The sequence below is a fragment of the Notolepis coatsorum genome, assembly GCF_963971535.1.
Source record: "Notolepis coatsorum genome assembly, chromosome: 2".
In the NCBI taxonomy this organism is placed as follows: domain Eukaryota; kingdom Metazoa; phylum Chordata; class Actinopteri; order Aulopiformes; family Paralepididae; genus Notolepis; species Notolepis coatsorum.
The window spans coordinates 34,715,592-34,727,817 of NC_140166.1; the positions used below are offsets into that span (position 1 = coordinate 34,715,592).

The window sequence follows — 12,226 nt, forward strand, 5'->3', positions numbered from 1 at the left end:
AATGCTAAAAATAAATCTTAAAAAAAAATGCTTGGTCCTGTGAGCCCCTGAGAATGTGCTTCATACAGTAAAAAAAATAAAGTAAAAGAGGAATAATGTCCCAACTCCAACACTATACAAATATACAATATACAATATACAAACTAAAGTACAACCTACCTAAGTACAATGAAGTAAAAATGCAGACTTAAAAAAAGAAAATAATAATAATTGTATTTGGCCTGTATAAGAACTGTCGGCAGAACATGCAGTGGAAAAGCGGCAAAAGTGACCTAAAACTAAGAGGTAATGACTATTTCTGGGGCTTGGTAGTCTTTAGTGTGATTCATATCCCTGTGTTTTGCCCTAAAGTTGTAGTTTATGAACAAACTCTGTCGAATCCCTGTCTATTCCTTGAGAGGTTTTCCCCCCAAAAGAGGCATGGCGATCAAAACTCAGTAGCACAGATTGAATATGATCTGAATCGCTATTCTGGCTGGATAGGATCGCAGACCAAAGCCTTGTGTAGTTTGTTGTCTAACCTGAGGGCGAAAAGCAATATCAGAGCTCCCCCGTTTTATTTAGGCAGGTTTTTTTTCACTAGATAAAGTCCTGTAGAAAAACCATTGCACATAGTATAAGAACAAATCTTAAAGTCTGAGGTGAAACAAAAATCGAATATGAACGTATGGTACTTTGCTCCGATCCAAGACTTCCACACTGTAGATGCTGGGGCCAAAACAAAATGGCCACTCTCCATTATTCCTCAGTGCCCAGTGTTTAACTTCAATCTGTCTGGCCCACTTCAGAACAATCTCACACTTTCACAAGTCATTGTCGTGACATGTAAAGTGTGTCCTCACAGCCCTTCATCCACACATACAATACCCTCATTATCTCTCTCTCTCGCTCTCTCTCACCGGCCATCAAGTCCCAGTCCGTTCTTGCTCATTAAACATATGTCTCGTTTTCCATTCCAGACGGCAGATAGCGTAGAAGTGCACACAAAGGCACTATTTTTAGGCCGGCGTCGGCTCATCTCCACGGAAAGTCTAATGAGAGGGGGATCAAACTCTTAACTTACGCCAAGGGGAGACAAGCAGCAGAATGTACGTGGCCCTAGACGTGGGATGAGACGAGGCAGAACAATGGGTTTGGAATGTGCCGTAACTGCGGCGTTATGGAGCAGGAATGAGAACAGTGAATACAGATGCCTCTATAATGAGGGATTAAGTGGTGGATTACGGGCCTTTATTAAGATGTTTCTGATCCTCATTAGGGCTGGATCTCATATCAGCGCATCGATTCCCCCCCCCACCGGCTAGCTGGGTTGGCCCCCTCTCTGGAGGAGAGAGAGAGAGAGAGAGAGAGAGAGAGAGAGAGAGAGAGAGAGAGAGAGAGAGAGAGAGAGAGAGAGAGAGAGAGAGAGAGAGAGAGAGAGAGAGAGAGAGAGAGAGAGAGAGAGAGAGAGAGAGAAGAGAGAGTCATGCCTATGCAATAGCACTGCGCGTCTGAGATTGATAGAGAAGTTGAGTCTTTTTTATAGACTATAATGGGAATTTTAACACCTAGATGAGTGAGCCCTATGTGTGGCGTTGCATGCAATTCGGCAGGGAATTAACCCTTTCACTGCCACACCACAGAAGGTTAACCCTTTACTATCACACTACCGATGGTTACCGTCGGTAGTGTGATAGTAAAGGGTTAACCTTCTGTAGTGTGGCAGTGGAAGGGTTAACCGGCTGTTGTGTGGCAATGCAAGGGTTAACCTTCTGTGTATTGTCGCAGTGAAAGGGTTAACCAGTTGGTAGTCGGCAGTGAAAGAATTAGGAATAAACATTTCTTATTTTGTCATTTGTATTGTGCACCTAATGAGAGAAGTGCAGTCTGGCCGTGGCACTGTGGCAGAAACAAGGCCCAGACTCTTCCAAAGTCAACATTTACATCTATACTACATAACTACTGTGAACAAGGTTTGAGTGATGTAGACGGCAGGGCTAATGGAACATGAAAAATATTCCAGTATTTATGCAGGATGTCCAAGTTTACTACATACGATGCAAGACACAACAATTGAAATCCCAATGATAGGATCTGACTAAACTTCCTCGGGACTCCGGCGTGCAATGCAGTTAGACGACACAAGCGTGCTCATTGTTAGGTCAGGTTAGGTTATGGAGAGACCGATTCAGACCATATTTAGCGGTAGGCTACATCTTATTATTGTTATTATTATACATGAATAAACAGCTGTAGGCTATATACAAAGAATTCGAACAGATGTGAAGACTCTTATGAGAATCAAACCCAGGGCACAGAAATGACTAATGAAACAACACAGAAATCCTTTTGTTCACACCTGCCAACCATACCGGCCGCCTTGCTGTTACATGTGTACACATGCACTTCAGCCCAGTAGGGTAACAGGTATGAGCACATCCCCTCAGGACACAGAGAAAAAAGTATCCTCCAGTATTCACTGAAGGATATCACTGGTTTTCATATGGTTATAACAACATGTATGTAATGTAAATATCTATATATCTATAGATATATTAGTTTAAAGGACCCTGTGTGTGTTCAACTCTAAGACAGACATTTTCTCTGTAGCAGGGCCTGTGGGAGACGAGATATAGGAGCCAAGGTCAGATAGCCGGGAGTGCAGTTGCAGCGTATATATGGGTCAGAAGCTGTTTCTACGGTGAAAGCCGTTGCTAGGAGGACGAGATAGCCACAACAACGCAAGAGACAAGAGACTTTATAGCTGTTAGTTCTTCCGGTAGGGAGCAGAAGATGGACAGAAGCGAGACAGACCGACACCAGGCCTCCTCCTCCTGACGGGGAGGGAGACCACAAGGTGGGAGAGATAGCAGCTAACAGACAGGCTTCGGCTAACAGGACAGGCCGCAGAACCACCAAAGCGATCGACAGAGATATAATCTATTAATCTAGTTTCTTATACCACCAAAGACTTTCATTCTGTACGAGATGTTATGTTTATGGAAATAAACATCCTTTCTGATTAAAAGACCATGACTCCAGTTACATTTTTGTCCAGATGCATTAACAGGGTGAAACAGTGTTCCAGCCAGCACGGGGGAGGACAGAATTCCACCGAACGATTGCCTCACAACCAACAAATAAAAACAATGCAGAGACTTCACGGAATGGTAGATGGGGCCTGATAACAATAATCAGAAAAGGCTGTGAATCACTGTAATCTAACAGCCCTGACATGATGGAAGATTGGAATGAAGGTTCTCTTTGCATTCACCAGTGTTAGGGAGACCACTCTAACACTGTGGTTTACCAAGGTACTAGCTACCTTACGATGAAAGACTGTCAAACAAACTACACTTCAACTACAGCCAAGCTCCATTGTGGAAAATGATCACAATCTGAGTCTGGAAGGTCATATACATGTAAGTACGTATAGAGCAACAACTGAACTGAGTAAAGTGTGAGTGTGTTTGATTTAGTGACCAGGGCAGGCCAATCCACAATCGGGAGCTGTTTTTGAGGTGGAATCAGGAAAATGTTAACTTTTTAGGGAAACATATAGTTAATAATGAACTACAGTACCTGTCCAATTGTAGTAAGCTACTGATGAAATGACTAGGATTATAAACTACCACCCAACTACCACTAAAGGTATAAACTAGTACTGAAATACACTGGCATTCAGAGTAGTCAAGTATCCTGATGAATTGAAAATGGGGGACCCTGGTGGAAACAAGACGAAAGTCTTTCTCTGGTCTGCATCCCCTTAACAATTGTGTGTATTGAGCTGTACTGTATTGTACCCATTCTGCAATCTGTTAATAAAGTTTTCAATCAATCAATCAATCAATCAATCAATGTTCCAAGAAGGAAATTCACATCTAGGCTTATCTTTTGAATTGTCTTTACCCACTAAAATAAACATTGACACCATTGTCACCTCTTTCTTGTCCAAATCGTGTTGCAATATAATTAGGGCATGGTGAAACACTAAGGGCAAGGAGCAATTTAAAGGGAAAGATGCAATATGAAGCTTTTGAAATGAGTTTACCTACTTACGGATTATGGTTGTATGTCTCTATGCATTGTCATATTTGTCTGATGTCCTTTTTACTAACTGCATGAATGATTGTATATATTTTTATTTTTGGTTTACACTGTCATCGCAGACTGATGCAGCACTGAAGTGATGTTCCTAGTAAATCTCCACCTCTGGGAGAATAAAGTGTATTATTATCTTGTATCTTATCTTACAAACATCCAACCTGTTTGTAGCTACATTGTAAAACCAATTCGACACCATTACCAGATTCTAATCCACGGACGAAAAACAGACGCAAACACTTCCAACGGCTTTAGTTCGTGACAGTTTTATTCAGTTGCACGGAGTCTAGTAGCAGGAGTCGGTGATGCGCTTCATGCTCTGGAACCTCATGCCGCTCATGCCTGCGTTCATGAAGTTCCTGTACTCGCCGGGCCTCATGTACATCATCCTGCCCCTGAAGTGGGGCTGCTCGTACATCAGCCAGTGGCCCTCCATCACGTTGCAGGACTGGCAGTTGGGCATGCGGTAACGGTCCACGATGGACTCGCAGTCGTCCATCACCTCCATATTCTGACCTCCGAAGTTCTCCTTCTCGTAGATCTTCATCCTGTAGGAGCCCCTGTGCTGTGGCGCGGAAGAAGAAGAAGAAGAAGAAAGAAGAAGAAGAAGAAGAAGAAGAAGAAGAAGAAGAAGAAGAAGAAGAAGAAGAAGAAGAAGAAGAAGAAGAAGAAGGGTGTGTTTTAGATTTAGACCGAAAAGCTGAAAAAGAGCTGAAAAGAGCTTGCTTGGCTCTTGAATTCAACTGCTGGGGTCCACGCGTTTAAACATAACCCTTACATAATACCACTGTTTGGTTGAAACTGGCATTGCATTGGGGCAGTGGTTCGTAACCTTTTTGCTCCCTAGGAGATATGATAACCTGCCTGCCATCGTCATATCTGCCTGTCATTGTCAGTCTTCTTCAAATATTTCGTTTTAGATTTAGACTGAAAAGCTCGAGAGCTTTGTGACGTGGGCCTTTAGATGTAGCGTGATGTTCCAAGCTAATGTCAATCTAACGAGGAAGCCTGTGTTGCTCAGCTCAGCACAAATACCGCTGGACTTTTAGGGGTTCCACTCAGGCCAGCCATGCTAAAAGAAAATGTATGGCAATGTAAATTTGCTTTGGATAAAAGTGTCCACTAAATAGCCTAAAGCATGTGTTTTAAATGTATCCGTCTCTAATGAATCATACACTATCAGTCAGGCTGTAACAATGATTTGGACTATATTGCACAGAAGTTGAAAGCCCTCAGAAATGTCAGTCCGTTTCCGCACTTGACCGTGTCAAACCAATGACGTCATGTTGACGTCAACAGTACTGTATATTTGTCTAGATGTAACAGTACTGTCTATCTGTATGTCATGTATGTTATGATGAATTGAAAATGGGGGACCCTGATGTAAACAAGACGAAAGTCTTTCTCTGGTCTGCATCCCCTTAACAATTGTGTGTATTGAGCTGTACTGTATTGTACCCATTCTGCAATCTGTTAATACAATTTTCAATCAATCAATCAATCAATGGCAACTCGTAAGAGATTATTTGTGAGCTCTGTGACAGTGACAGAAGACGGAACACAGTCCAGAGGCGCCACCTACAGGTAAATGTAGCAGTCAGTCAGTCTTACCATGGGGATCATACGGCAGGACTTGATGCAGTCGCTCATGCCCATCATGCTCATGTAGTCGGAGTACTCTCCCCTCCTCATGAAGTACTGGTTGCCCATGAAGTTGGAGCGGTCGTAGACCATGAAGCAGCCCCTCTCCACCCTGCAGGAGTGGCACCTGCTCAGGTAGGAGGACATGTCGGGACAGTCGCTTGTGCACTCGTAGGAGCGGCCCTGGAAGTTCCTCTCCTCGTAGAAGGTGACCTGAGGGGAAGGGGGAGAGGCTTCGGGTTAACATGCATTCAAACAAAGTGGTGTGATTTTTTGTTTGTTTTGTTTTGATGTATGTATTTTATTCTATTTTATGCACCATTACAGTGGCTAGTACAATTGCATTGTATACTATACAATGACAAATAAAGGCTGATTCTAATTCTGATTGTCGTGTGTTTAAACTGAAAACCTCGATACCATGTGAGACTATAAGTATACTGTATAAATAATACTGTATTTTCTAGACATTATTTGGGCAATAATATCTTCACCGTGATAATTGATTACAGAACACTGGTTTGATTCCCTCTGGAATGCAAAGACAGGGGATGTCTCCCCCCCCCTCACCCACGAAGGCCCTGGAGCGCTGGCATGTGAAGCGCTCCCGGCTGGACACCACGGCTTACCTTGCTCATCATGTTCATTCCGGTGGAGGTCATGTTGCTGGTCAGTGGGCTGCTACTGCTAGTGCTGTTGGTACTGAGCTGAACTGTACCCTACCTGGTTAACCCTTTGCTTTTATACCTGACCGCCAGGCAGGCCCATTGTCCAAACCCCCTGAGCCAGCAACATGCCATAGAAGTCCATGGAGCATGGAGGGCCCGGACCTGCTGCCTCAAAAGACCTTTCAGCTGCTGTTTCTCTCACAACACGGGGTCATACAAAGCCTGCTTTGAGAGGGTTAACAATTCAGTACACACACCTCACGGCTCACACACCTTGACGTTTCCATTTGGTTGTGTTGTGAAACAGACAATGTTTTTGTTAGCAGCAACCATTTTTGATTGTGTTAGTGTATCTTTGTTGTGTAAGTGTATCTTTGTTGTGTTAGTGCAGCGGTTCTCAAACTACGGGTCGCGACCCAAAGTGGGGTCGTGGGTAGGTGACAGTGGGGTCGAGCATTGGCAAGTAATTTTTTTTTTTAATGTTCTGGCAACATATTTGGCTACATATGCCTTGTTTTATAAATGTGCATTGATAACATAGTGCTGTAATAAAATATTCTAATAAATATGCATGATCAAGTTCAACAACGTGTGCTTTTATTTTTATATTCCTCAATTCCACATTGAAATTACGCGATACATTAAGTGTGGGGTCACCAAAAAAAATCCTAAATAAAATGGGGTTGTGGTATAAAAAAGTTTGAGAACCCCTGTTAGTGTATCCTTGTTGTGTTAGTGTATCCTTGTTGTATTAGTGTATCCTTGTTGTGTCAGTGCATTCTTGTTGTGTTAGTGTATCCTTGTTGTATTAGTGTATCCTTGTTGTGTCAGTGCATTCTTGTTGTGTTAGTGTATCCTTGTTGTGTTAGTGTATTCTTGTTGTGTTAGTGTATTATTGTTGTGTTAGTGTGTACTGTCAACCTATGGTTTTCTTGCTCGCCACTGTACTTTTAATGAAAATCTCATTCATGTGAAAAATATAGTTGTACTGTAATTATTGTAAGCCCAGATATTCATTATAAAGAAAAAGGAGTACAAAATAGCATACATATACTAGTACTGCTTCCAATACCCAAGAAATATTGAGTATCGTAATTTAATTATTGCAGTATATATTAAGGGCAGCACAGTGCAGTAGCTCTATGGGCCGGAATTTCATGATAATCTCATACTTATAACAGGTTTTAAATTTTGATTAATCACAATATATGTAAAAAAAAAAAACTCCATCAGTGGCTCGGGAGGTAGAGCAGTTGTCTGGTAATCCGGAGGTTCTCGGTTTGATTCCCGCTCCTCCCGGGCAGCGTGTCGAAGTGTCCTTGAGCAAGACACTTAACCCCTAAAGTTCTGCTCCCGATGAGCAGGTTGGCACCTTGCATGGTTGCATCTGCCGTCGGTGAGTGAATGGGTCAAATGTGAGGAACAAATTGTAAAGCGCTTTGGATAAAAGCGCTATATAAATGTGCCATTTACCATTTATCAGCTGTTGTTGGGGCAGGAGCAACATTTTTATTCAATAACAGAACTGCCTTTATAACCTATTCACTGACTCGCTATTAAGGAATTTGCCCTTCTGTAATTCGATTTATAGGTTGGTTGGTATAGGTTGACACAATTCGTATTAATAACAATAGCCTTATACAGCATGTGCTGCAGGTGAAGAAAGGTTCCACATTTAGATACAGTCAAACCGGATATGAGTCTGATTTGATCAGTAGGTCTAATATTAACCCTACAGAGTGAACAAGCTTGCTTGGCTGTTGATTTCAACTGCTGGGGTCCAAGTGTTTAAACATAATCCTTACATAATAACATGGTTTGGTTGAAACTGGCATTGAATTGGGGCTGTGGTTCTCAACCTTTCTGCTCCCAAGCCCCCCCCCCCCCCCCCCTATGTCCAAAGAGATATGATAACCTGCCTGCCATCATCATATCTGAATGCCTGTCATCGTCAGTCATTCAAAACCCTTTGCCGTTGTAGTCATCTTCAAATATTTACAAAGCAAAAGCCTTTATTTCTTTTTCGCAATTAATAGCAAACATATTATGAAAGTACACAGCACATTTCGCAGAGTACATTTTACTCAAACTTTTTATTATATTAATATAATTGTAATTGCTACTGTATGAGTTATTTATGTAGTCAAATAATATTGTCAATATAATATTTGAGATTGAAGCATTCTGTGTTCAATAATGTCCTGTCTAGGCCTGAGAGAGGGGGGGGGGTCAAATAAAGCGGGTAAAGCAAATGTACAATACTTTATTGTATTGCATGTAGGGTGGGCATACATACGTGTTTTCGTTGTACTGTACTTGTTGTGCGTGCTGTATAATGACAATACATTTGAATCGAATATCTCCCTGATTGCACCGAGCACAAGGGGGCGCTGTGACACATGTTTTCACTACCAAAGGGAATGCCTCTCTTGGTAACACAATGTTGTCAAACGTTGCTAAGGAAGTTGCTACTCGTTAATAAGTAGATCAAAACAATAAACATGGAAAGCGTGAAATTGCCACTATGCAAACGTTAGGTTTACAGCTCCCTCGCCTCGACATGGTCCATTGTAATTGAACGGTAACTTAATACAATGTATTGAGCGATGATTGTCATTATTGCTAACGTTAGCAGCCTATAGCTTGTTCAGCTAACGTTAACTATAGGTTAACATTAACAAGCTAATTAGCTTAGCTTTGGCCAATGAGCTAACGTTAGCTACTGTTTGGTTACCCCACTTTAATTTGAGCTAACTTTGTGTTGTTAGCCAGCCTATTTATTGAGAAACCAGAGATAGCTAAGTTATAGTTAGCAGGTTAATCTTGCTAGCGCTAACTGCTATGTTTTGGTCTCCTGCAGTACAAACGGTAGCGTTAGCCCATTAGCTAACACCAGGCAACGTTAAATTACAGCTAGCTGGCTAATGTGCAGGCTATCGTGTTTCCTAGCCCTGACTCGGGACCCGCCTGCTGTTTTACATTGGACCTCGGGGATACGTGTGTCCACATCCACACAGGTTAGCCGACGTCAACGTAACTAACGTTACCGATCCGTTAATCAAGTTAGAGGCATCAAGCCAACATATTTCACTGAATCATATCCCAACATGATATTCCCCCCCCCCCATATTCCCCCCCCCCCCCAACCACCTCCAATGTAAATTACCCAGTATGGTTGTCAATATCCCAATGTACCCAACCCCCCCCACCCAACCTCCAATGTACAGTTTCTACGTCAAATGTATATACTCCCTTTTCTTGACTCCTTCTGTATCACAAACAGTACTGTATTTGCAAATCTGGTATGTCATAAATGTATAGATGTAGCAGTACTGACTATCTGTATGTCATGTATGTCATATATGTCTATATGAATTGAAAATGGGGGACCCTGATGGAAACAAGACAAACGTCTTTCTCAGGTCTGCATCCCCTTAACAATTGTATGTATTGAGCCGTACTGTATTGTACCCATTCTGCAATCTGTTAAATAAAGTTTTCATTCATTCATTCATTCAACAATAGATTCCTCTCCATGTTTCTGTTAGCTGGCAATACACACATGGAATCCACCTAACTGCAGATCTTGGACATGACGTGAAGATGACTGAGCATGGAGAGGACAGCAGTCCCTCTCGGCCCTGTGGTGCTCTCCCTGCAGAAGCCCCTGGTCATGGGGATGCAGCTGTCTGCAATGACAAGAGGCCAGTCAAAGCCCCTGTGGTAGACTCCAAAACATCCAAGGGCCTCAATGACTCCCTTGCATTACCGCAGACTGCTCAAGACCCACAGGGCAAGATAAGTCCTTACCAGCCTCGCCCGCCCCCACTGCCCAGACCACCGTCGAAGGCTGGCAAGAATGCCTCTGTGGAGGAGAAGGCGAGGGGCAGGAGACTGAGGAACAGCCAGGAGAGTCTGACGGACCCCGGCGAGACAGGCTCCTCCACAGACTCCCTTAAGGAGGACCAGACCTTTGCAACTTCAGGCGATTTCACTCTCAGCAGTGCTGCCACCTTCAGGAATGGCCAGGGCTCCACTGTGGGACCACTCCCTGCTCCCCCAACAGGGTCCCCCATCCTCCGGGGCAGGGGCCACAGTCTTTCCGAGTACGAGCGGAGGCCCCACAAGCAGCAGAGTGACTCTACAGAACAGCGAGTGAGGTCCTCCAAGGTGCACCTGTCGCCTGTGCAACCCTCGGGGTCACTGCCTGCGCTGGAGAAGAGCTTTGCTTCTACCTCCTTAAGGGCAGCTAATCGGATTGACCGGGATTGTGAGGATTATGGCGCTGTGTCTGGAGGGGGACGCGCTGACAGGCTGCACCGGAACCTGAGCGAGAGCCGGCTTCCAGACAACATGGTGTCGGACAGCACCTCCGTGAACTCCATGAGGTCCACCTTCAGCGTGCTCAATCCCATCAGACCCCAGGACGTCAGGAACAGGTAAGAAGACCCAAGAGATGGCCAGTAGTAGGGCTCGGTATTGTTTAATAATTAACTTTATTTGTATAGCACCTTTCATACAAGAATTGCAGCTCAAAGTGCACTGCAAAAGACGGGCACAAACTGAGCACATAAAGTGCAGACATAAAATCATAGTTTTTCATTAGGATCTAACATAACAATAGGCCACCTTGTTAATGGTTTGATTCTATTGCAGTTTTAAAATAGACAATAATAAAGAGTACAATAGTGCAGTGCAATACAATGATGCAACAATAAAAGTGTACCTGTCGAAATACGTCCCAAAGGTCCGTGAATGAATTCCACGACCACAACACCAGAGTGTTAATGTCAAGCCCTGGGTACAACTCTTACAGCTGAGTAACAATGTTCACCAAACAGTGCTGGAACCTCTTCAGCGATGACGAGTGCATAATAGTAAAGACATATAAGTATAGTAGGAAGAGTGCATGATATTATAGGACAGTAAGAAGGATATATATATATATATATATATATAATTTTTTTTGACAATACTTTATGCATGGTGCAGGCACTAAAAATACTTGCTGGCGAGGGCAGGCCTTCTGGTTCCCACACAATAGCTAAAAGGCAACGTGTTCCCAATAACCAATCAAGTCATGTTGGACACAATGACGCTGATAGTGATTGGCTGTGACAATTACACTGTTGAAAATGGGTATTCTTTGTCTCAACAGTTTTCAATGCCAGGTCATATGTAGTATCGGTTTAATTCAATCAATACTTTGGATGGTATTGATTTTTAATGCCCAGCCCCAGTCAGTAGGCGACGTGGTTCCTACTAGTATCATCCTCAGACTAGGTGTGAAAAGTTGACTCATGCCAGAAGCCTATAGCATTCCCAGGCTATTTAAGAACTTACATCACATGTCAGATATACAGGGCACTCTACCATTAAGTAACTAAATAAATATGTGTGCCCTGTCCATTTGCACCACTTACTGTAGATGCAATGTGTATGTGATACTAGATAGACATGGTACATAGCTATGAAAGTCTATGGCAGGTTGAATTACCATCAACATCTTCATCATCTTCGCTGTCGTCATCATCCAATAGAATCTTGTAAAAAATATATTAACGCAGCCTAATGATAGTTTCTTACAGCAAACACAACACACAATGAACTTGTTGATTGTAAGCATTTTACACCTGCTTCGATCTGGTAATAATATGTAAATTTTATCTCATTTAATATGTTAATATTTTAATTACAATTTGAATTTGCCTATTCAAATGGTATTCTTGGGGAGAATTGACAGCTCTAACTCAAGTACTACACACGAACGTATTTGTTTTGATCCAACTGAATGATACAGTCCTTCCACCACTTTATTCTTCTGCGTTCATCTT

The 12,226-nt window shown here is 42.8% G+C and overlaps 2 protein-coding genes across 6 annotated transcripts in view; one reads left to right on the forward strand and one right to left on the reverse strand.

The window, feature by feature from the left end:
- Positions 1 to 4,369: 4,369 nt before the first annotated feature.
- Positions 4,370 to 6,386, reverse strand: LOC311224188 (gamma-crystallin M2-like; the record flags this gene model as incomplete). The annotated part of the gene is made up of 3 exons (XM_084309066.1): positions 4,370 to 4,648; positions 5,695 to 5,937; positions 6,354 to 6,386. The coding sequence occupies 3 exons, from the start codon at positions 6,384 to 6,386 to the stop codon at positions 4,370 to 4,372; spliced, it is 555 nt and encodes a 184-aa protein (XP_084165192.1).
- A 2,487-nt stretch (positions 6,387 to 8,873) lies between these two features.
- Positions 8,874 to 12,226, forward strand: part of inpp5e (inositol polyphosphate-5-phosphatase E) — a 51,166-nt gene continuing 47,813 nt past the window's right edge. For 2 of the 5 annotated variants that reach the window (XM_084309061.1, XM_084309062.1), the window contains exons 1-2: positions 8,900 to 9,409; positions 9,918 to 10,831. In XM_084309061.1, coding sequence (XP_084165187.1) covers positions 9,317 to 9,409; positions 9,918 to 10,831 — 1,007 coding nt within the window. In that variant the 5' untranslated portion in view covers positions 8,900 to 9,316. Of the gene's footprint in view, positions 9,410 to 9,917; positions 10,832 to 12,226 lie in introns of all 5 variants that reach the window. The other 3 variants (XM_084309064.1, XM_084309065.1, XM_084309063.1) reach the window with 3 other exon arrangements.